Raw genomic sequence first — 27,120 nt, forward strand, 5'->3', positions numbered from 1 at the left:
TTCAGTGACCATAAACTCATTAGTCAGCTAATGAACTCTAGAGAGCAGCATTCTGATAAATATATGCACCGTTACATATTCATGTTCCTCAATATTTAATGGATGTTTGAATAAATCAGTTATGACAGCCACAATTTAAATGTTTATTTAAAAAAAAAAATGATTATGTAATTCTAAACTTTATTTATTATAAAAAACATCGAGTGTAATTTAAATGTTTGTATATAAATAAGTTCATTTTAACCTTCAATATTATAGTAATGTAGTACCAACTGTCTCCCATGTGTAGTTTTAGCATTAGTTGAGAGATTTTTTTCCTCTAGAAAATTTGCCATGTACTGTAACTGATATACTACATCCAAAATAATCAGAATTGAATCGAATCGATTCGAATCGCAAGCATGTGAATAGAAATCGGATCGAATCATGAAATTTGTGTCAGTACCCAGCCCTAATATGTATGCAATATCACATGAGCTGGAGTGAAATGCAGCTCTGTATAGAGCCATGCGCCAAATACCTTTGAGTCTGAGAGGCGTGTACCTGTAGTGAACTAATCCTGGAACATAAATAAGAATATCAAGTTATGAAACTTAACTTTGTCCTCAGTAAAAATGATTTGGCCAAGAACAAATAATAGATTGAGACCAACATGACCTAAGATTACCTGTTAGATATACTGTACCCAAAACACTTTATATTTCATCTTTAACCAGGGGCAAATGAAGATCTTGCCGGGCTTCACAACTCAATCTCAGATATGCACCATCTTTTTAAATAAACTGCCGATTTGAGGTTTAAATTACTACAATCTCGCCTGAAAAGCTCTTAAGGCCAATTCACATTGCACAGACAGATGGCAACAGACATAGTCCTATTTTGTCAGATGAGTGTGTTACCCCTCTGTGCTCATCTGTCGGAACTTGTTTTCGACGACTGAACATGCTGAAACATCGCTTGTCAGGTTGTGGAATGTCTGAGAAATTACGTACTATATCTTGTGATTGTCTGCGTTGGTTGGCATCTGTCGGTGTAGTGTGAATTGGCCTTTTAAAACGACATTTAGTGACACAGCAACAGTAGAATTATTGTGGGTTTTCTCATTTGCCGCTCACTGAGAGAAATTCTGCCACAAGTGGTGAACAGTCCAAGTGCTGATACTGGTGATATATTGGACTCCTGGAAGGCCTCTCAGCCTATCAAATTTGATGACCAGAACTAATTGTTGTATATACAATATATGCACAAGCAGTCAAAAAAAAAAAAAAAAAATTAAGAGTTACTGTATAGAAACATAAGATGCACTTAATGTGTGACTAAAGACACCTTCACAGATACTGTAGACTTTTAAGGTTCTATATTGTCAAACTAAACAACAGCAGCCTTAACGCTATATCACTTTATGAACATCTGATTAACATCTGATTTTATATATATATATATATATATATATATATATATAAAAGTTTGGAACCACTAAGATTTTTAATGTTTTTAAAAGAAGTTTCGTCTGCTCACCAAGGCTACATTTATTTAATTAAAAATACAGTAAAAAACAGTAATATTGTGAAATATTATTACAATTTAAAATAACTGTGTACTATTTAAATATATTTGACAAAGTAATTTATTCCTGTGATGCAAAGCTGAATTTTCAGCATCGTTACTCCAGTCTTCAGTGTCACATGATCCTTCAGAAATCATTCTAATATGCTGATTTGCTGCTCAATAAACATTTATGATTATTTTCAATGTTGAAAACAGTTGTGTACTTTTTTTTTCAGGATTCCTTGATGAATAGAAAGTTCAAAAGAACAGCATTTATCTGAAATACAAAGCTTCTGTAGCATTATACACTACCGTTCAAACGTTTGGGGTCAGTGAGAATTTTTATTTTTATTTTTTTGAAAAGAAATTAAAGAAATGAATACTTTTATTCAGCAAGGATGCATTAAATCAATCAAAAGTGGCAGTAAAGACATTTATAATGTTACAAAAGATTAGATTTCAGATAAACACTGTTCTTTTGAACTTTCTATTCATCAAATAATCCTGAAAAAAAATATTGTACACAAATATTTTGTACAGTTGTACACATTAAATGTTTCTTGAGCAGCAGATCAGCATATTAGAATGATTTCTGAAGGATCATGTGACACTGAAGACTGGAGTAAGGATGCTGAAAATTCAGCTTTGCCATCACAGGAATAAATTACTTTGTGAAATATATTCAAATAGAAAACAGTTATTTTAAATTGTAATAATATTTCACAATATTACTGTTTTTACTGTATTTTTAATTAAATAAATGTAGCCTTGGTGAGCAGACGAAACTTCTTTTAAAAACATTAAAAATCTTAGTGGTTCCAAACTTTTGGACTGTACTGTATATATATATATATATATATATATATATATATATATAAAACACTTTTATTGTTTTTCATTATACATTCATTATATTTTCATTATACAAACCTTATGTAACACTTAACAAATTAGTAGTCCATGAACTTTCAAGAATAATAAAAGTATATGAATTAATGAAAATGAATGTATGAAAAAATATATGAATAAAACTTCCATGACTTTTAATAATCATTTATTTTAAAGTATGAAATATGTTTTCTGAGATGGACATTAGTTGTCTCACATTTTTATTGTGGTCTGTATGCTGGAATTTACAAATCCTGATAGAAAGGTGAAGTAGGATTTTGCTCATGCATATTAATTAAGTTTTGTCTGCATTATTAAGCTGTACAATTAATCCCACAGAATCCCACTATTGTGAATGCATGCTTCATGATTATTTATTAAGTTACTTGATCAGATGCTCATGATTTCCTAATGTTGTCTACATTACCATGTTAATATTCAGACACTATATGACATTATATTAATTTCATTGCATTCCATGACTATGTGCTGAATTCTGTTATCATTTACTCACCCTCGTTCCAAATCTGTACAGTATGACTTGACATGATGGCATGAGGGTGAGTAAATAATGACAGAATTTTGAGCGAACTATCTCTTTAAAAAGTAAACTGTGCTCTTTTTCTGTTGACTTGGATGGAACCCAGCAGCCAGTTGCAATGTGAAACCTAATTTACATATGTTTAATGTTTTAGGGAGATATTCTAAAGGTATTTTATATAATTTCAAGAGTTTGATCGGTTGTAAGATCTCAGACCTGTGCTGGCAATTATTTTTTCACAATAGCACAAGTAATTTTGAATGCACGTGAATAATTAGTCAGTTCAAAGCTTGTGGAGATCATGACATGAAAGAGCACCTTCATTTTCATTTTGCTTGAATATTATATTACACTATTCATTATGCATGATTACCAGTTTTACTGGTTGAATATTATTATTGATTTCTCATAACTTCATTTTATTTATATTTTATTTATTTATTTTTATTTATCATTTTATTTTATTAATTTTATTTATTTATTTATAACTTAATAGACCTATAGCAGACAACAATGTATGGAATGTAATTTGTGGCCTTTCTTATTAAATAATATTTCTTCATGTCTTTCTATGTTGTCAGCCAACAAAAGGTGTCATCTTTATTGCCAGTCGAAAGAAACAGGTGACGTGGCTTATATGAAGCAGCTGGTGCATGATGGCACAAGATGTTCTTATAAAGACCCGTACAGCATCTGTGTGCGAGGAGAGTGTGTGGTAAGTGTTTGAATTTCATTATGCATTAACTTATTTCACTGTTGTATACTTACTTTTGCGGATATTAGAACCGGCGCTGGTGTGGTAAAACTTAATTAGCAATACAAATACAAATTAATATCATTATTGTTTTTCTCAGTAAGATCTCAATAATGTAATGGTGTGCAATAAGGGGGTAAAACGACTTCAGATTTTTTAAAGTCAACATTTATGTGATTAAAGTCGAGTCAACATCAACTAGTCGCTGATGACGTCATTAATGAAAAAAATAAGCCTGAACCTCGAGCTGAGACTCGAACATGGGTCGCCTTGTGCACAGCTATGGCATATGACCCACAAGGTTATATCTATAACAGCTTATTTTTATCAGTTCTTTTGTCTATGGGTCATTATACTTCTCACAGATTTCTGCTCGTTCTAAATCAGATACAGATAAAGTAGCACAGTAAAGATTACATTTATATGAATGCAATAGTAAGAGAGCGATCGTGTGTGTGAATTATTCTACCTGACAGCGTCTCTCTACTAAAAGTGAAGCTGTGGGTTTTAGTTACTAAGAAATATATGCTAGAACTTTTCAGTTTCTAAGCTATTTTATTAATAAATAACATAACAGTGCTGACAACACATTTCTGTGCTACTGAATGTTTCTGTGCATGCGATCTGTGGGTGATGTGCATTTATTTGTCATTAACTTGGATATGGAGCGTAAATGTGAACTTCAAAGATTTCTTATCACGTTGCGCCCTCTATAGGCCATAATCAGCGACTAGTCGATATCAAGCTTAAAGGTGCAATATGTAAGAATTTTTCAGTAAAATATACAAAAACCGCTTGGCCAGTGTTATATATTTTGTTCACTTGAGTACTTACAATATCCCAAATGTTTCCAACTATTTGTAAATCATGAGAAAATTGCAATTTTAAACAAGGCTCCGGGACGTGTGAGGAATCGCCTGTCAATTGCGTCATACCCGCGTTACCCTCAGTTTTATTTTGTAGAAACCATGGAAACACCAAAGACGCTTTAATATATTACATGTTGTAATAGACAAGGGAACAACTGTTTTGATATATTTATAGACAGAAAACGAATTGTTGTTATATAGCTCAACACGTTTAGTCTTATTGTTTAAATCGAATTTTCTTGTTTTTTTGCGAGTACCATGCTTTACCATGCCTCAGAGAAAAACACTATTTTGTGAAGTAGCTAACATAGCATAATCAGATGCAGCTTTATTTTTAGTAACAGTAATACAGCATTTTCTTCATCTTACAATACATTTTAAAATTAATTGCATGCCATTTATCAACACAAGCTATCCAGCATTTAATATGATATTATAAAATCGATCTATCTTAATGCAGTGTGTAAAAGTGTCTTACAGCAGCCAACAAGTGAACGCACAGAGTAACGTTATAACATCATTTTCAACACTCTCAAATGTGTCTAATATGATAAACAGCGCTGTGTTACCTCATATTCATGACTGGAAAAGCAGAAGCAGCGCCGGCAACTGAGGCATAATAAAAGTTCCGCTGCTCGTGTGTTGCGCAATCGCTCCAGCGGCCTCGTTCAGCTCCCACAACACTCGGTCCTGCTCTGCTTCATACTACAGTAATGTTAATAATCGCATCCATGAACATGATTTGTTCCCGAGTCCTATCCCGATTGTTTCCACCGACCGTTGAGATGAAGACCACATGTACCAAGATTCCATGCTTAAACTTGCCGTCATCAAGCTACGCCTTTGTTTTGAATAGGCCTCTAGCGACCTCTAGCGGACAGAAAATATTACATAGTGCACCTTTAAAGCGTCATGGCAGTACAAAAAGTTGACTGGTCGATTAGTCTGCAACCAAGAACTTTGCAAACTTTGGAAAATCCAGCCACTTGATTATCTTTAGAATCACTTATAATAGACCAGTCTGATATTGATTGGTTGGTTGGTTGATTGATTGATTGATAAAATCCTGTGCAATCTGACTCACAGAGGTTGTATAGCAGCCAGCCAAGAATGAACCTGCAGATTTTCAGTCCTTGTGCATTTAATGGTCATGCTATTTTAGGATTAGGCTCACCTTCAGAATCAGTATTATTCTCTTTGACTCTTTCCCCGCCATTGATGGAATTTTCTGGCAATCCATGTTATCACTGTTATATGGTAGGGGACGCTATTAAGCATCTTCTGAAATAGTACAGATCAAAACACAGGTGAAGAAACAGAAAATGTTGTTGTTGTTGTTGTTTAAAAGCAGATGCTCTGTTCTTCCTTTTGATATATTGTGTGTTCAGGTATTTGTACAACAAAATATTCTGGGGGTCATTGAAATTTTTTTGAAAATTTTCAAAAATGCTGGCGCTGCCTGGCAACTGGTGGGGAAAGAGTTAAATATGTATTGTATATAGTACATTGGCTGGGCATTTTCTCCCACCAACACAAAAATTGTATTTTCTTACTTCCAGCTTTTACCTTATTTATTTATTTATTTATTTATTTATTTATTAAGTTATCAATGCCAGTGTCTGTGGTATCTTGCCCTTTTATTGATTGCCTTAGGTTTGTGCCTAATTATGCCATATACAACCAACATGCAGTGTGAATGGGCTTTACCTATCTGACATTAAAGTAGAGATCTGACTCACTATACACAGAGACATGTGAGTGAGGCCAATTAGAAACTTATAGCACACTTCTAAGTAGGTAAAAAATTAATCTCACATATAATAATTAGAATTTTAAGAAATCTGTCACACTGTACAGTCCTGTATTATTATTTTTTTGCTGTAAATTTGTGGGTTGGCTCTGTGATATATCTCTGAGCAACATCGGCTCACAGTGCAGTGTGTACAGGATGAGTGCCACTTCACAGTAAATGTTGTTTGAAGAATGGTTCTCTCCGGATGGGGTTGATAGAAGTACATTGATTTTTGTAGATGGAATGGACAATGAATAGTGATAAGCTTTCGGGAGGAAGTGATTGATAGTGTGTCAGCTAGTATACAGAAGTTTTAGGATTTATTTGCAGATATCTAGCACCTTTTTAAAAGTTTTGTTCAACAAACTGCTGAAGTGTGTCTCATATTTGTCAATGTCATTTGTACTTTCAAAAGAAAAGGACCCATTCCTTGGTGACACTTTTAAGGATTATGCTTCTGTGGACATAATAGCAATATGGGAAATAGCTCAAAACCATCAAAAGTTCTATCTATAGTCCTATAGTTGATATTATGCAGACATATCCAAAGATGAAAGCTTGAAAGTGTTTCTGATGGCACATCTTGCCTATTTTCTTAGTGTCTCGCATATCCTCCTCTCTCCTTCTCCTTCAGAAAGTGGGCTGTGACAGGGAAATTGGCTCCAATAAGGTGGAGGATAAGTGTGGTGTGTGTGGGGGTGACAACTCCCACTGTCGAACTGTGAAAGGAACCTTCACTCGTGTGCCCAAGAAAGCTGGTAAGATACTTTCCTCTTTCCTGGTCCTTTGACTTACAGTATTTTACTTAAATCGGAAAGTCCTTCTTTCTGGACTTCAGCCCTGTCATTAAGTTTAGATTTCCATTCCTCTAGTTTCAGGACACTTTTGGAGTTCACTTTACTTTTGGAGAAAAATGAGCAAAGTGATAATGCTGTAATGTTTTGAGATATTAGTTTAGACATATTTATTATTGGTATATGATGATATATTATATTAGATATGACATCTATCTATCTATCTATCTATCTATCTATCTATCTATCTATCTATCTATCTATCTATCTATCTATCTATCTATCTATCTAAAGATTGGGTTCAGAAAAGCTTTACAAGATTAAAGTTTATTTCAGGTCTTCATGATACAGTAGTCCTTTATGCATGCAGGTAATGCAGTAACAGAGAACAGAGGAGCTTGTAGTTGGAATTCAGTTAGAATCAATAATAGATATTCAGAGATTTAAATATGTAGTACTGTATATAAGAAAGTCTCAACAGACTTTTAATATGTGTCACAGAGAGACACAAACTGAAGTTTATTTTTAAGTCTTCCTCTGTCTGAATCTGCTGTAGTTCATTCAGCGAGTTTTGAATGCGTAGTACGACATAAACTACTTTTTTCCCACTGGGAGGTGTCATTTGCATGTGACTCTCCCAACCCCTCCTTGACCCCATTTATTAGGTCTGTCACTCCACAATCTCACCAGCTGAAATACTGATTCTGTATTCACATCTTCATTTTTACTCTTGACACTCATCCTCTGACACCACAGAATGAACGAGCTGTTTGAGAAATTTATTTGACGAACACATTCAAAAGTAAAGGGCGTCTGAACTCTCCTTGTTCTTTGCATATATACATAAATGACCATTCTCAAATGTCCATTAGACCCGCTCAATCTACATTCATTCTTTATCAGACAAATTAGAGGTTTTGCCTGTATCTGGAGAACTGGAGAACGTTTATTCATATTTCTCATTCTCATTAATTTGTTATAGTACTTCAACTGTAGTTAAATGGAACAGCTGATGTCATAGCTTTACTTTAGTCCAGCTTTTTTTTCTAAATGTATATATAATATAAACATTTTTTTTTCAATTGTCTTTTAAAAAGGCATCTGAAATAATAAACTAAGTGCAATGTATTGTCAGAAATATTGATTTTTCAATATATATCGATCCTGGAATATCTGAAACTCTTCCAATACTCATTTTCCTGCTGAATAGATACACAATACCTTTCTCAATCTCTCATCTCTTCGACAACGAGTTGACACACAAACCCTCCCCTTATTCACTCTTTTCATTTGCCCTGGATGGAAATTGTTGGTGTTACAGCACTTGAATTTTGGCGTGGGATTGCACATATTGCACATAATTTACTCATTTCCGCAGATTTTGTTCTCTCACCCAAAGTGCGCACACGTGTAATTGTATAATGGATCCTTGTGACAGGTCTTTAAAGTGACAGAAAATATACCTGCTGTCAAAATATGAGATAATATTAAATTATCGGTAACACTTTACAATAAGGTTCATTAGTTAAACATTAACGTATTAACTAACATGAACTAACCATGAGCAATACATTTGCTACTGTAATTACTAATATTCGTTAATGTTAGTTAATGAAAATACAGTTGTTCATTGTTTGTTCATGTTAGTTCACAGTGCATTAACTAATGTTAACAAGATTTTAATAATGTAATAGTAAATGTTGAAATTAACATTAACAAAGATTAATAAATGCTGTAGAAGTGCAGTTCATTATTAGTTCATGTTAACTAATGTAGTTAACTAATGAACCTTATTGTAAAGTGTTACCAAAATATCTATATGGCAGTTTTCCCCTATGGCATGAATGTCAAAATTGTGGCCAGTGAAAATGCTGAGTGGCTACTAACTTTGGATAACCACTAGCCACAGTGGCTGGTGAGTAAATGTCACTTGAGATGTATATTAAAATGTACAGTATATATTGTGGATTTTTGCTTTATCACCCTCCATTAAAAATTCAGTCACAAGTGAGACACATTTGAGACGTTACTACCAAGTGTAAACATCAGTCTGTCTCTTCTGACCACTGGTGGTGATCAGATCACCAGAGGCAGATGTTACTGCCAGCTGTAAACATATTCTAAGTGTGTGCTGTCTGAGTTTTCATTATGTTTCCTAGGTATCAGGGGATAACTGTCTGTTTAAAATCAATATTCTCAAAGCTAATTAGATACATGATATGAAATGCTGTTTTTCATCGGAGGGATGTGCGGTAAATTACAGCGACACCTCCTATTAATCCCACACTGTTATCTCAGTGAAAAACAACATCACTCTCATGTGAATCAAAAGGGGAAGGTGAATGATATACAGCAGGAATAAATGCAACATGATTTAAAGCTGCAAGCAGTGTTGAAAGGGCCCTCGCACCCGGGGCCATCGCCACCCGGTGCCCTTAGGAAAACAGTGAACAGTGGGTGATATGCATTTAAGCAACTAAATATAGGATCATCATTTTGATGTTCCACACTTCCTGCTGCCAACAGGTGGGGCTTTGACAATAACTGAATATTAGATTTAAGATTAGACTGACCAAATATTAAAGTTATTCACAGTGTTAAACATCACATTTCCGCAGGTGGCGCTGTGACTGTCACTGAACATTGCCAAGTAGATTTCTTTAGGCTAAGACTTTTATCAAACATGTGAAGTTTGGGGCAGATCGGACAATGTGTGTGAGTTACAACAACTTCCGGTTTCATGGCGAAATATCTGACTTTGTCAGGCCGCCACGGACACGCCCTTCAGCAAAAACTCAAGATCTTTGCAATTTAACATCGGAAAGGCCTTTAGATTAGACTGACCAAATATGATGTTGATCTGATTAAATCTCTAGGAGGATTTTGTTTAAGTACAATGTCTGGAAATGGCAAAAACTGCAAATATTTGCAAAGGAAATTCTAAATATCTGACTTCCTGTTGGTTTTCAAATTTTACTCCAAGAAAATCTTTTGTAGGTATCGGGCTGTTACATGTGTCTACCGAATTTCATACTTGTATGTGAAATGTAGCGTGGGGGCACTTCGTTGAATTTTTATAGGTGCCGCTATCGAGCCATTTTGCCACGCCGAATTCTGAAACCCATATCAAATTTTCGCCGCTTCTGACACGTGTGCAAAGTTTCTTGAGTTTTCGAGCATGTTTAGGCCCTCAAAATGCAATTCATTTTGAAGAAGAATAAGAAATGGAGCAATTCCAATAGGGTTTTCACACCATCGGTGCTCAGTAAATACACGTCAAATAGCAAGCCAATAACATTAACATTCAGGACCACCGTGCTGCTTGACACACGAGGTGCTCGGCTCACCTGTAAACACAGAGATACAAATAAACAACATTTATTGCATTTATATGAACTCACAGAGCTTCCCTCAGGACTTAAATTTCTACTCCATCTCGACACTTTGCATACAAACTGCATATGGTTTCTTTTTAAATTCTATCTCTTAGTTTCCCAAGACACACAGGAGAGGATCCTTGTTTTGTTGCAAGTCTCACTCCTTTCAAATTATCTGGCTTTTATTATTCATGCATTCACCCGATCACACTATATGGCAATTAGCCAATCTTTATCATTGACATTATGTTACAGAGAGAGCCAAGTACCATTGGCAGTGAATTCACTATGAACTGAACAACATATTAAAAACCAGAACATGTTGTACCCAGGGGATCACAATAGATGCTCTGCTTTGGGCAAAGGCAGAGGAAGCTTTTATTTTAGCTGCCCATCACAGAAAAGCCATCAGTTTTAAGGGGGAGGGGTGTCATTATTTTTCAGCCAACTGCAGTCAGGGAAGAAAGCATGGTAGTGATCTAATTGGTTTCCTTAAGCAACCATCACCTTACTTTTTAATGGTGTTTTCCAGTTGTGCAGCCTAATGGGAGCTTGAGGCTCACACCGGAATTCATTTATAAATAGAATCCCCCACAGTGATTGCATTTTCAAAGAAAATTTTAATTATATGTTTTGGCACATTGTCACTATGGCTGGTACCAGTACTGTAGTGCAGAGGTATTCAATTAAAGTTCTAAAAGAGTCCAGCCTTGAAATTTCTGTCCCAGCAAGGGTCCAAAGAGTCATAATAAGAAGACTTTGTGTTTAAATAACCAAAAAATAAAATAAAAATAAAGGCACAATTGCGTTTATTCACTTTGATGTCTATCCTACTTTAAGATTTTTTTTTTTTTTTTTTACCTTTTCTGAGCTATATTATACATAAATATTGTAATACAAAGAATAACATTTTATTTGTTTTATGGAAAATATAAAAGGAAAAGATTAACATCTAATAATGGGCTTTTCATTTAGCTTTTAAGCTTTTCTGGTTTGAGGACTGCCCACAGCTGCATCTCAGTTACAGAGATTTGTCATTGCAGCAGATACAGACTAGCTTTTGAAAATTTGTTCTTTTGAATTTAAAATTCAAATTCAGTCATAGCGCCACCTGCGGGCAACAGGAAATGTCATGTTGCACACTGTGATTAACTCCTCATGAGAGGATATTTAAGCAGAACAACATTATGTTTGGTCAGTCAAATCTTTAGCGGCCTTAGCGATGTTAAATTGCAAAGATCTTGAGTTTTCATTGAACGGCATGTCCATAGTGGCCTGACAAAGTCTGATGTTTTGCCATGAAACAGGAAGCTGTTGTAAGTCAGGCATACAATGGCCGACCTGTCCCAAACTTCAAATGTTTGATAAGAGTTCTGGCCTGAAGACATCTACTTAGCAATATTCAGTTACAGTAAAAGCGCTACCTGCTGGCAGCAGGAACTGTGGCACATCAAAATGACTTTGCCATATTTCTCCTGTTTTTATTATAACTCTTGGTTTCTTTTTAACTCAAATTTAGTGATGTATTATTATTATTATTATTATTATTATTATTATTATTATTACTGTCTCTTTTATTTTATTCTTTACTCTGTACAGCACAGTGGTCAACTTTCATTGTGTTTATTTGTGCTTTATAAATAAATACATGAATGAAATGAAAATTAAATTTACCCACTTAAATGCATGTCGCCCACTGTTAACTGTTTTCCTATGGTGAGAGCCCTTTCAACGCTGCTTGCACCTTTAATTATTAGATTGTTTTTATATCCGAAGAATCCTTTTGCTATTGCTTTTTTTCCTTTTCAAATTAGCTGATGCTGTAGTTAAATTAATAGCACATAAGAAAAGAAGCAAATGGAGAATGTATTAAAAGACCTATTTTCCTCTATTAATCCTATTCGTTTAACTTCACTGTGTATTATACTTGAATTCGAATGCACAAAAGGCAAGGGGCTGACATCTTATATAATGGCCCTGGAAGGGTTGTATAGCCCTGAATATACATTGGCTAATTTGAGGGATGTGGGGGACTTTACTGCATACAGTATTTCAGAGCTGTGTCTGCTCTGATACAAAACTGACGTGATGATTACTTATGTTAAATTAATTTTAGCCTAAATATGCAAATGACGTTCTTAGAATAAGTATAAATCTTCTTCGGAACCAGGCATTGGCATGTACAATGTGGCTCTGGCATAATGTTTCATTGCAGTAATTCTCCCGAGCTTCCTAATTTTACTATTACATAGACACATACAATCACAACAGATCCTTTAAAATGTCATTTTGGCATGTGGCATAAAGTTCTATACAATGGCAGTAAAACACACTCATGTCAATGCATAATTAAACAGTCCTCACACAGATGGCAGAACAAATGTAGCAAAGAATATGGATTCATGTGTGTGTTTGTGTTGCCTTTGTTGCATCTGAAAGACATTGCATGTGGCATGATTAAGACGATGTACATTATTGTATAGGGCCCATCTTGTTTTTGGCATGATTTCTAGCTTCAGTCTTTCAGATGTGCCTCTGTTTTTGTTATGAATGCAACTTTAATTTGCATGGTGTCTCAAGTATTGTATTTACTTCTGACAATGAATTAATGTTTCATTCTGGCTCTAACCAAAATTTGCATCATGATGTTGTCATAAAATATGTCATAATGGGTGATTGTACACAATTTGCCACTTTATATCACAAATTCCTTATGTTGTATTTATTATCATTACTACTTTTAACACATTGTCTGCATGAACTAAATCAGCATTTTTGACCTTTCTCTAACTCAATCTTATTTTATTTTCAATTGATCACCTTTTTTAACAGGAAAAAAGTTAAGCAAGAGATCCCAAAAAGAAATCCCTGTGTTGGAAAACACAACCTGCAAGTATCTTTATTGTCTAATCCTACGCTTGTCTTTCCTGCTGTACTGCTGTCCACTGACCGTAGCTTGTAGCTTTAAAGGAATATTCCGAGGTTGATATAAATTAAACTCTATCAACTGCATCTGGGTAATGCTGTCGATTACCACAAAAAAAAAAAAACTTTGATTCCATGGCTTTGTTTATAAAATCTAAAGACAAACCTGTTTTCAGTAATGCACTTACAATGGGTGCGCATGGGGCAAATGCATTGAATAGTTTAGAAGCAGAAATGTGAAGGTCGTGCTTTTTTGAAGCACTTGAATTATTCAGTAAAATTGAAGTGTAAATCATTCCCTGGATGTCTAAATCTTTTGTTTTTCATTTTCAACAAAATTCCTGTGAGTGATGTTTGTTTCATTTAAATTTCTGGACAAATACATCATTTGCTGATATTCTTGTATAAATATCATGTGAAATTTTACATTTGACCATTTAATCTTGGATTTACCAGCTTTTGAAACACACAAAAAAAGTTGGTAAGCAATTCTATGACACCAGTCATGCTAACATATATACTGTGACTGCATATTTTAAACAATTCGTTGTTGTGTTTCCATTATAAATACATTACTGTAGAAGTGATGAACAAAAAAAAAAAATGATGGACATTAATTTTTCTAGTAGACAGCATGCCACAGATAAGCTTGAGTTGAATTTAACTCAGAATCTTCCTTAAAGGATTGACATAAAATTGTTTTGTAGTGCAAACTCAGCTTGACTTAAATGACCTCTGACTTAGTAGACAATTCTTTCCCATACAATATAAGTCAGTGGGCTCCAATGCTGTCTGGACCCCAACATTCTTCAAAGTATCTTCTTTTGTGTTTCATACAGGTTTAGAATGACAGTATTTTCATTTTAGGTGAACTTTCTCTTTAAATAAAGGTCTTGAAGAGCTTAATAAAAAATGTCCATATTTCTAATATCAACATAGGATAAATATAATATGGAAATAACATGAAACGAGTAAATCTAATAAGATTAGTATATAAATATACTCTCTTTCTCTCCCTTACTCACACATATTCTACAGCATCCCCCCAACCATCATCACACACCAACCACTTTTTCTGTCCATCTTCTTTAATCTCTCTTTGTCTTTCCTCAACCATATTTTATTCCTGCTCCTTTTAGGCCTGCACACTAACCTCATCTGACCTAAGATTACCCAGCATCCCCCTCTTTCCCTGCAGATATCTTCCTGTCCACATTAATTGATGATAAAACCTCACAACAGACACTGCCTTAAGTGACTCGATCCTCCAGTGCAATGATTAGACTCCTGACCACCGTTTTACATCACACCGATGTCTCAGACAGGCATCATGCTGCTAGAGACTAGTTCAAAGTGTAGCTTTGGATTAGAGGCATGTCAATGAAAAAGAGTGTAGGACAAAATGACATAACAAATCCTTCTGATTCTAAAGGGAAAACAAGAGGAGCCTTCTTGCTGCCGAAAGGAGCTCGGAATGTATATCTGAATGAAACGGAGGATTCTAGAAATGTGATGGGTGAGTGGTATCATGCTTTGCAGAGGAATGGGCATTCGTAGAGAAGGCAACATTAGTGTTTTTGTGTTCTCGTGTGATGTTTTTCAAACTGACTCAAGGCTCTGCCATTCAGCGTCCTTCTTAATTAGCCTTACATAACAATAGTTCATGGTTTTTCAGTCTTGTTTCGCCTGACATTGTTATTTGAGCTTCTGAAGGATGTCATCTATTCACATTGGTGAATGTGTGAAATGAATGGATGTGGAACCTTCTGTCATGTCTTGATGTTTTCCCTTATAGGCTTGTCATGATCCTGCTAGATGGACAGTTGCAATTGTCAGACTGTTCAAATCCAAAAGCTTTAGTGATGTACTACTGTAGAAATGCCTTCTAGTGATGAGATGCCCACCTCTGCAAAGATCAAACAGTAGTAGAACTTCTTAGCTAACTAATTGCTTCTGCCATCTCTCCCTTTGCCTTTTTTTTTCACCGTTGCAAAGGTTACCTAAAGATGTTTCTCATTCCTCCTGGGGCTAGACATGTGATCATACAAGAACATGAGGCTTCTCCTCAAATTCTTGGTAAGTGAAATCTGTCCTCATGTTTCCCAGGCTAAACAGCAAGAAGATCAAATGCATGCTCATGTATTCTGTGCACAGTAAAGGTAACTGTGCTTAATGGATCCATGGCATTCTAACACATATCCATCTCACCAATGTATTCATATAAAACAGCTTGCGCATTTGCCTGGAAGTGCATTAAACAGAATTATACTCACAGATTTTAGAGACAATCACTGTCCACCACTATTTTTCTGTGGCACTGTGGACCATAGTCCTAAAACCTGAAAGAGAATGAGCATTTTCAAGCCGTGGGTTCCTTCTGGAATTTATATTGGCTTTTTAAAATAGCAGTTTTCAAGTTATGAGTAAAATCATGTTTCATGTTTTTTAAGCATTTGAGGTATAAATGTATGTAATTAAATTAATGTAGAACAAAACATGAACCTTCCTGTAGCTTAAACTGTAGAGAATGGCACTAGCAATGGCCAGGGAAAGGGAAGTGTACCTTGAAAGCAATATAAATCACTTTGGATAAAAGCATCTGCCAAACTCAAAAGTGTTAAAGGAATTGTTCACCACATTAAAATGTCCTGATTATTTACTCACTCACAGGCCATCCAGGATGTATATAAAATTATTTCTTCAGCCGGAGAGAAACGGGCTCACCGTAGTCCTTTTTGATGATCCAAATTCCATATTTAGTCAGCTTCAAAGTAATCCACTCGACCCTAGATGACAAATAAGGGTCTTCTCTAGCTAAATCAGTCATTTCCTGGAAAAAAAAATACGAATACAAATTTCTACACAAATATTCACCTTGGTCCAGCCCTGTGCTTCTATGGGATGGTTTAGTTCACATCCTCTCGAGTGATGTACGCACATTGGGAAGATCACGCTTGATGTAGGCAGCAAGAACCACACCATTGTTTACAAGAGGAACGTGCAAAGACTACATGTCAAGCACCCTTCACACTGTAAAAACAGTCCAAAACAACTATTTTTGACAATTTTGAAGTTGGAGGAGTATGTTTCTTCCCAGCGGAAGCAACCTTTTAGCCTTCACAAGATTGAGGCCTCCAGGACACAACACGAACAGACCATTTATGCATTTATGCAAAAATAACATGTTAACTAATGATCCTGGAATGTTTTCCTCAAAATCCTTAATTTTTCTTCAACTGAAGAAAGAAAGTAATCTTTGATGGCCTGAGGTGAGTAAATAATCATGAATTATTCCTTTAATGTAAGGGAAAGTTTCTTCAAGTAATGTTAACCACAGACTTTATTAAAATCATAAATCAAAACTGCTATTCTAAAAACACATTAGAAATCCTGAGCCACCCATGGAGAATTAGCTTTCCAGCATGACCTGCTAATTTACATTGTGGCTAAACAGTTCTGTTTGCCATAAAAATGTAAGCATTTCATTTCTATGCCATGTGAATAAAAGCTAGTTTTAATGCTAGTTCTTTTTTTTTCCTAAAATCACTTTTTTTCTTTGAGACCCTTTCTTAAGCAAGGTTTCATTTTTTAGTCTCTGAACTGTTAAAGTACTGCAGGGGGAAAAATCATCCAGAGCTTCACAGTCTCTTTTAACCGTACACAGTTAAAAGAGGGAAAGACAAAATGATTTATTGGTCCATTTAATTTATTCTATTCATTTTAAGAAGTCCATACAGACAGCAATTAACACTTTGTAATGCACATAATTGAACGAATTGAATTGAAGTCGTTTTTATTCTAAGAATAATCCCCTTCTTTAAAGTACTTTTCTTTGAATGTACTGTAGGATTTTGAATATTACTCCACGGTAGTTGAACTTTTAATTAAACCTAACCTTATTTTAATTAGCTAGATACAGTAAGTTGTTCAGTGCCTCACTTTACTGCCCCAGTTAACCTTCCAAGAGGTCTTCCAAAGGTAATGCTTCTGTTTAAATAATACTTTCCTTTAGGGGTGCTTAATAGCTAATTAACACAAATTTCAGATATCTATATAACTTAACTGATTGCAGTAATTAGATTCTTTTGCATGTCGAAACACTATAGCTTAGCAATTTCCATAAAACAGAAGACTTAAGAGTAGCATATGCTAGAAAGAACAGATTACGGAAATTTTTTGTTCACCAGTCTGTTATATTAATGAATCAGAGTTGGGTGTCTCAGCCAGTCATGTATTTACGTATTTATGTATTGTTTTTTTGTATTAAGTGGTGTTTAGTGTATTGTGATGTATTAATTGATGTGGTATTGATGTGGATTAATGTGAGACAGTAAACGCTGTGGGAGGCGAGACAATCTGTTGGAAGAAATTTCAACAATAATGTGAAATTGAAATTTGAATATTTTATATGGTGCCTTATATGACCAGTTTCTGTCTCCATTAGATTTTATTTTTTCTTCACATATTTTAGATTTGTTCTTAAGATAAAAAGCATTTACTTGCATGATAATTGAATATATACATGAACGATGAATTAAGTAATGTATATTACATGTGAGTTCCCATCAGTAGCATCCTTGCTTGCTCGGATTAGTTTTATGATTAACACCTTTAGCATTTATTCTGACCAGGTCAGTCTATTTGTCAGTCATCAAATGACCAGGTATAATAAACCACTTTTATTTTCAGCACACAAAACTAAAAATTGATAAAACAAACAAACAAAAATCAAATGTGACATTCTTTGTGAAGATCACAAGTGGAAAAGCATAATTTCCAAGCTAAATTGTGACCATGATTTTTCAAATTAAATTTCAATTTGTTCTTCACACAAATCTATGATGTGGCTTGTAATATAGCTCACTAGTTGTATGGACTATCTTTATGAAGCTTTTATTGTGTTATTTATTTATTTATTTATTCTGAGCTTACAGCTCCTGGTCACCATTCACTTTTGTGAACCATTCACCATTCACTTTTGTTGTATAGAGGAGCAAAACCTTTTTTCATTCCATTGAAGGAATTTTCATTCTTGGGTGAAAAACAACAATAACAACAACAACAACAACAACAAAAAACAATTTCATCACACTAAACATGTAGGAAATCAAAGGTCAACTTTGATTTCATTGCACCAAACCAAACCTTTTGCACACTTCTGCTTCATGCTGTACATTCATTAATATTTTAAAACATTCCAGACAACGCACCCCATATTTAATGTTCTGGAACCTAATCTCATTTTTCACAATACAAGTGACATTTGATGACTGGTGATTGTCCTGGCGTGCACACATCAAAACATCTGTTTTGATGGCTGATACGATAGCTTAATTGAACAGATCTTTCAGTTTGATTCAGATCTTTTGTTAACCTCTTATCCCTGAACTGATGAAGAGTTGTAATTAATCTCTGATTGCAGCTATTAAGAACCAAGCAACAGGGCATTACATTCTCAACAGCAAAGGAGAGGATGCAAGATCTCGGCGCTTCATTGAAATGGGAGTGGAGTGGGACTACCTTATTGAGGATGATGTTGAGACTCTCCACACTGATGGTCCACTACATGATGCAATTGTTGTTCTGGTAAATAAGCTTTCTGTAATCTAATTTGAATCTTAAAAATGTGATATGATTATTAACAGTTATTATTTATCAAATCTCAAAATTAATATTAATTTTAATACTGTACATTATAATGTGGTGATGCCTTAAATTTATATATATATATATATATATATATATATATATATATATATATATATATATATATATATATATGTAAAAATGTGGCCGATGCAGTTACTGTACATTGAATGGGTTAATAGCTAATAAGCGAGACGCTCACGTTCTCTCTAGACAGTGTTAGTTTACTCAATTAAACGCATCGGTTTAGGACACAGATCTAAATCAGACACGACAAATAAGAAACACCATGCCGTCAGTTTAAATGAATGCCAGAAGTACTTTTTAAATTAATAATTAAAAATAAGTATAATATAATTAGTATTAGCAGCCTATTATAAATAAAAGTCAAATGTAATTATAATAAATATAAGTAGCCTTTAATAAATAAAAAATATAAGTATTCTTTAAAAAATAAGTTGAAATTATGCAAATTGATGACTTTAACAAACACATAGACTATCGATTAACAATCTCTGATAGTTACAGTAGGTCTGCTTACAGTAGGACTCTTTAAAACAATTTTAACTTTCGTAAAAAAAAATTATTTCCCTATGGGGAAAATTAATACTATGAAAATATTTTTAGTTACATAGGGGTAGACATCACGTTTTCTGTGTTTTCATGTTTTATTCAGAAGATATGATACAAAATACATACTGTGTTCGTGTTGCTAATTTGAGTGAGATGAGTTGGATAATGAGTTGATCATGCAATGTGAATATTATCATGAATCAAAACACAAACCATGTTTTCACCTTATCTACATTCTAAGTACGTGAGCAGCTGTATTCGGATTGGGCATATTTCATAACTACAGGACGAACAGCGTTTTATGCCAATGTCAGATATGTTATCGTCATCTTATTAAAAGATTTCATGTAGAATGATTTTATCATTTCAACTTACCTAGAGTGTGTGGCTGATCATGACATGCGTTGTTGATCCCGAGCTGTAGCCATCAAATGTGTTTTATCTGTCAGAAATCACTCTCTGCTTAAAACGCTGAGGTATTCATTAACAATACGAGTGTAATAGGAGACTCATTGCAGTGTGGGCAGCTCATTGATGTAACGGCATTTTCTGAGTTCGCTACTGAGATGAGTAAACGGTTTTGCAAGCTTGCAGCCATACATATTCATTAATAAGTGTTTACGCTGCTGTGAAGACCGACAGTCGGTTTCACACTGCGAGTTTAGGAAGTATTGGGATTCACTGTCAAATTGCATTGATTGACATAACCATTGCATGGGGCAAGATATAATATATCATAGTAACGCATTAGCATGTACTCAGACAATAGATATATAGAATATTGATTCAAAATATTGAGTTTCTGTTCAATATCATTCAATTAATGTCTCGTAAATCTAAGTGTTCACAGTACATTGCTATTCTTATGGTGGAGACGTTGCATACACAGCATCGGTATTAAAGCACCCTCGCTAAATTCTGAGAAATTTCCAGATTCTGGAACCAGGCTGGGCATCATGTCTAACCTTTTCTTTTAATCTACAAACATCAACTATGCCTCATTTGTCTTAGAAGGGTGTTTACAGTATTGCACTTAATGTAGGAGTAAAATACAATCATACAGCAGCAGTGATACATATTTTTATACAGCAGCAAGCCATCACTGCACTAAGCATAGTGGACATGACTTGAGAAAACGTATTGCCATTTAACGGAGGTTCACCTTATTTGCTCAAACTTCCAACAACACTTTCAAGGCTGATGTTTTCATTTACCTAAATGTGTTCAAGATAGGTTCAGCTGAACGTGTGTTAGAGTCTATGCTCATTATTTTTTCCATTGTCTGAATGCCTTCACTTTTACAATAGGAGTATAGAGGGTTTGACAATGACAATCAAATAATGCTAAATCATTACACTATTGCTATTTGTGGGGGGTTTCTTTTCTCATCTCGATTAGCCTGCAATGTTTACATTTGTTAAAGCAACACATAATGCAAGTTCTAAATGGTTATGTTTGAGCCTTTTGGCTCAGGCACACATAGTCATAGGCCACTAGAGTTAGGCCATTCGGCGTGGTAGCCCAGGCACACAAAGCCATATTGTACACTAGAGCTAAGCCATTTGGCGTGGTAGCCCAGGCACACATAGCCATATTGTACACTAGAGCTGGGGGGGGGGGTATGCTATATTGTACAGCAGCAGCATGTCTTACTTGCTCACAGCAGCGTGTCGTGTATGTATTGGCAGTAGCAAGTCCTGTAATTGCTCTGCAGTAGCAGCAGCAGCAGCAATAAAAGCAGCAGCAGCGTAGCAGATCTATTCCGCCAAGACCGAACATATAAACAGTGTCATACCCATTACCATGCCAAACACTCCTAGAGTTTTCATGACAGAAATATATATATACAGTTGTGCTCAAAATTATTCATACCCTTTTTAAATATGACCAAAGAAGGCTGTGAAAATAAATCTGCATTGTTCATCCTTTTGATCTTTAATTAAAAAAAAAAGACAAAAACCCAACCATTCATTCCTGTGTGCACCAAACTCATTTTGAGTGTTTGCTGCCAAAAAGCTTGTTTTTTTTGTTGTTGTTTCTGACCAAAAAGGCGTCTGACCATAGAATGTTTAAAAAGTAACTGACACTACTGGAACTTCAAACAGGATGGGTTCTATGGTCAGAAAAAAAAGAAAAAAAAAACTTTTTGGCAGCAAACACTCAAGATGAGTTTGGCACACACAGAAATAATAAGTACCCATGTGTACAATGAAATATACTGCTGGATCTTTAATATTGTGGGCCTATTTTTCTGCCAGAGATCCTGGACATCTTGTTCAGATACATGGCATCATGGATTCTATCAAACAGCAAAAGATTAAAAAAAAAAAAAATCAAAACCTGACTCTCCCTGCTAGAAATCCTATAATGGGCTGTGGTAGGATCTTCCATCAGGGCAATGATACAAAAACAAACATCAAAATCAAAACAAAAATGGGTCACTGAGCACAAAACCAGGCTTCTGCAGTGACCATCCCAGTCCCCTGACATGAACCCCGTAGAAAAAGAGTGGGGTGAACTGAAGACGAGAAGTACCATCATGGAGCTGGGAATCTGAAGGATCTGGAGAGATTCTGTATGAAGGAATGGTCTCTGATCTCTTGTCAGGTGTTCTCCAATCCCACCAGGCATTATAGGAGAAAACTCAGAGCTGTTATCTTGGCAAAAGGAGGTTACAAAAACTATTGAATACAAGGGTATGATTAATTGTGAGCAATGTATATTAGAGAAAAACAAGTATTTCATAATGAAATTCTGATTCTCCAATGATCAGTTGGATTTTTGTAATTTTTTATAATAAAAGATCAAAACGATGAACAATGCAGATTTATTTTCACAGACTTCTTTAGCCATATTTACAAAGGGTATGAATAATTCTGAGCACAACTGTGTGTGTGTATATATATATATATATATATATATATATATATATATATATATATATATAATATGGAACTTAAGGTTTTAATTTCTGAATATGATCCCACTTTCTTAACACATTCATATCTCATTCAAAAGATTAATCTGAACTCTAGCATGATGCAGTCATTCATGAGAGTGAGACACATGAGAGCCAATTACATTTCACAATCAAATCTGACATACTTCTTCAGGCGTCAATTTTTGAATGATTTTTTGGTTTTAGCGTTATGGGGGATGGAGATGCTTTTGGTTCTGTTCCTCACCCAAAGCAATCTTTAGTCCTCATAGGATTTGGAATATTTTTATAATAAACTGTGACTGTAGTTGTATCTGTAAGTAATCTTATGTAAATAAAATGACAAATTTATTTAAATTTATATACATATATGACATATATGACACATACAGTGTATCATGCTTCTAAGAGGGTGCAACATGATTCAAATTTAGTGCAGATTTTCCCCTTTGTCAAAGGCCAGTTGCGTGACAACATTTTCCCCCTGATTTCCTTAATTGAGTTTTGAACTCACTGAAATTTGTTGGTTGGCCATAGCAATCATTGTGTTGTTTAATTTTCTCTTGTTGCACATGAAGAATGAATGCCTCTCTCCTCATTCACAAATGTTCAAAGACAAAGAGGCGAAAGGCTTTCCCTTCTTGTTTTGGTATTAAAACTTCCCTTAATTGGTAAGAAGGAATTATAGTATAATTATTGATTATGCCAAACAGCTCATCATTTGAATAAGTATGTTAATGAAAATGCACAGCTCACTAATCGTGACTTGCCATGGTGAGATTAAAATAGATTGATGGTAAAAACAACAACAACAACACTGAGTGTGAAGTAAGTGTAAGCGTAGTCGTTGTAGATAAGTGTGTGTTTGTGTGTAATACATACAGAGCCTAACACCTCCCCCACACACACTACTATATGCTGTTTCTCAGCATGCCTCACCATATACTATTAAAGTCTGTTGATTCTTTTCCCCTTCGTTCATCAGAAATGCAGCCTCAAAGCAGCACACTTTTTTCCTTCATGGACATTTCTGATGGAAGTGTAAAGCTTTAAATGTGTTTATGAAACTGATAATGTTTTTCCACGTATGTAAGATATTTATTAGCACAGTTTAGGAGTTTCTTGGAGACAGGGGTGAGTTTAGCAGTCACTATACTATTTATTTATTTATTTTTGGCTGAAGATTGCTGTAATTGATCAAAATTATGTATACCAGAGGGCCATGTAATAAGATGCACTAATGACCCATTCAAATTTATTTATTTATTTATTTTTGCGTTGCTGGACACCCTCATTTTTCGCTCAAATTGACTTGTTGACTTTTTGTCACTGTTGTGATTTCCCCTTTAAGATGGCAATTTTAACATAAGCAGTTTTTTGTTGTATTTTCAGTGAAGACTGGATCAAATTCATTGCTTGTAGCAGATAGAACGTCCTTAGAAGAGACAATTTAAACATTTTAGCTTGAGACATGCCCCGCTTTTTAACTTTCTATTCTGTGAAATATTTCCCACCAACACCCACTTAAAGAGACACTGTTGAAGCTGTGGTATGTGTGAACTGAAGGTCCTCGAGTTAAAGGAATATGAGTGAAGATTACTCATCTTTGAATGTGTCAGTCAAAGCTCAAGGCTTCTCTCTGAACTCATTCTTTAGCTAGAGATCAGAGCTCAGTGTGAATGTGGAAGGTGACTAGGAAAGAAAGACAGAAATTGCTCTAGATACACTGACAGCTTAAACACAATGCAAGTGACATCAGCGACATCGGGTTTTGAATGAGTTTTCACAATGGTGGTTTCAAAAGAAGCAGAGGTGTGAGGTGTTGTGGTGTGTTAAATGTTTTGAGGAGAGACAATGAGAGATTTGCACTGACATTTACTTTGAATTAAGTGAATATATTTTACTTATTAATGTGAAGAGGAAACTGTGTTACTGCAGGTTATTCGGTGAAAATAAATGAGGGAGATCTTAATGAACATAACATATTTATTAAGCCTTTGCAAAACAGAATTGTTCAGTCACTGGCACTTTGCATGTGAATGACACATTCGTGATAAGACAGAATACGTGATTGTATCTATGTGGATTATTCCTTTGTAGTTTACCCACATTTACATTATAGATGATTGGGAAGAAGTGTTTAAGTGCTTTTTCCTCCTTTTTGTATAAATTATTTATGCTGCATGCTGTGTACTGCATATATGGTATCCGAATGCTCAGGTAATAAATATTCATGTTTTGCTCTTGGTAACATTTTAGAGAGTTGAGTTGTGAGCCTTTTGGAATTATCATTAGTCATAGTTTATTATACAATTTGACCTTCATCTAAGCTGTTGCAATGGATATTGAAGATTAGATTTGCATTAAATTTCAATTCCTGACAGATGTTTGCTTGCTAAAGCCTGATGTGCTTTTGCCACAATTAGTTTTTTGTTGGTGTCTGAGCCTAATTTCAGGGATAATAAAAGATTTCTTTTGTCATATGACACATCTGCCAGTTCTAGATAACATGGATCCCATTGTCATTGACCTTGTCAGAAGTTTTGGGTTTCAGTTCTGCTGTAAGATCTCAGCAGTTGATGATACGTGTTCATAAGAGCTCAACAGAGAGACATTTAGTTTTTATACTAAATGTTTATACTTGCAGTGCCCTACATAAGTACTGGAACAGTAAAGACACAATTGCTCTGTTAGCTGTGGTGTCAAGACATCTATAAATATGGTTAAAAGATTAATATGAGGCAGAAGTACAGAATGTCACATTTTATTATTGGCTGTTTCAACACAGATATGTTTTACCAACTAAGAAGTACAGCACTTTTAGAGTTTCATCCCTCTGCCTAATGTGAGCATAAGTATTGGGATGGTTTAACTTAAAGTACATGTAAATGTGTAAAAGCTCATATTTAAGTGTATATACCTTAAAAGCAATCACAGAGCGAGTCTGTGACCCATAGATATCATCAGACTCTTGATTTCACACTTTGAAATGCTTTTCCAGGCCTTTAATAGAGCCATTTTCAACGGTTGCTTGTTTTGGGGAGTTTCTGCACTTAGTCTCCTCTTCAGCTGGTGAAATGCTTGTTCAATAGGATTTAAATCTGCAGACTGACTTGGTCAATCTAAGACCAAAAATGTCTTTACCATAATCTTGACTGAGATGGCAGTACTAGTGTTTTGGGTCATTTTCCTGTTGCACTTCCCAGTGAGTCAGATGGCATTTTCTTGAACACTGGTAGGCAAGATTCTTTTGTACACTTCTGAATACATTCTTCTGCTGCCATCATTGAATAAATCATCAATAAAGATGAGAGAGCCTGTTCCAGATGCGGACATGACACTACCTCCACCATGCTTTCCAGATGAGGTTGTATTCTTTGGATCATTTGCAGTTTCTTTTTTTTTCTCCACACTTTTGCTTTCCCACTTTGATAAATGTTAATCTTTGTCTCATCTGTCCATAAAACTCTGTTCTAAAACTCTACTGGCTCATCTCTGTGTGTTTTTGCAAATTCAAATTGCCTTTCTTAATTTTGGTACTGATCAGATGTTTGATCTTGCTGTGAAGCCTCTGTAATTCTGTTGGTGAAGTCTCCTGCGAACAGCAGATTGTGAGACCATCACTTCAGCTTTCTGGAGGTTGCTGGTGATTTTACTGACAGTTATTTTAGGGTTTTTGTTTGTTTGTTTGTTTTTTCACAGCCCTTTTGTCTGTCATCAACTGCTGTTGATTGGCTGACCTTGTTGTTGTCGGTTGCTGAAGCTTGTCAGCGGTATCTGTCTTTTTCAGGACATTCCAAACTGGATATTCCAAGTCAGTCTCCAGATTTAAATCCTGTTTAACAAGACTGTCACCAGCCAAAGAGGAAACTAAAAGGCAGAAGCTCCCCAAAACAAGCAACCATTGAAAATGGCTGCATTAAAGGCTTGGAAAAGCATTTCAAAGTGTGAAACCAAGAGACTGGTGATGTCTATGGGTCACAGACTCGCTCCTGTGATTGCTTGCAAAGGATTTACAATTAAATATGAGCTTTTACATATTTACATTTACTTTTAGTTAAACCATGCCAATGCTTACAGTATGCTCACATTAGGAAGAGGGATGAAACTCTAAAAGTACTGTTCTTCTTAGTTGGTAAAACATTTTGTGTTGAAACAGTCAATAATAAAATGTGACATTCTGTATTCTGCCTCATATTAATCTTTTAATCATATTTAAAGATGTCTTGACACCACAGCTAACAGAGCAATTGTGTCTTTACTGTCCCAATACTTATGGAGGGCACTGTATACTATAATAGGTTTATTTAGGAATGGGATGTTATGTTGGCATATTTCTCTTTACGGTTTTACTTCAGGCCGAAATTATAATTTAGCTGTCTCACATTAACTTATTTCAGGTCATGCCACAACAATTCAGCTAGATTAAGTTGAAGGCTTTGACTTGTCAAAGCACAACATTTCTTCTACTTCAG

The 27,120-nt window shown here is 35.0% G+C and overlaps 1 protein-coding gene across 2 annotated transcripts in view; it reads left to right on the forward strand.

Annotated features, from left to right (window-relative positions):
• Positions 1–27,120, forward strand: part of adamts3 (ADAM metallopeptidase with thrombospondin type 1 motif, 3) — a 114,141-nt gene that overhangs the window by 68,386 nt on the left and 18,635 nt on the right. The window contains exons 14-18 of one of the 2 annotated variants that reach the window (XM_048189091.1): positions 3,559–3,692; positions 7,027–7,150; positions 14,921–15,004; positions 15,484–15,564; positions 18,911–19,074. In XM_048189091.1, coding sequence (XP_048045048.1) covers positions 3,559–3,692; positions 7,027–7,150; positions 14,921–15,004; positions 15,484–15,564; positions 18,911–19,074 — 587 coding nt within the window. The remainder of the gene's footprint in view (positions 1–3,558; positions 3,693–7,026; positions 7,151–14,920; positions 15,005–15,483; positions 15,565–18,910; positions 19,075–27,120) is intronic. The other variant, XM_048189092.1, reaches the window with a different exon arrangement.

The sequence above is a fragment of the Megalobrama amblycephala genome, linkage group LG4, assembly GCF_018812025.1.
Source record: "Megalobrama amblycephala isolate DHTTF-2021 linkage group LG4, ASM1881202v1, whole genome shotgun sequence".
Taxonomy (NCBI): Eukaryota; Metazoa; Chordata; class Actinopteri; order Cypriniformes; family Xenocyprididae; genus Megalobrama; species Megalobrama amblycephala.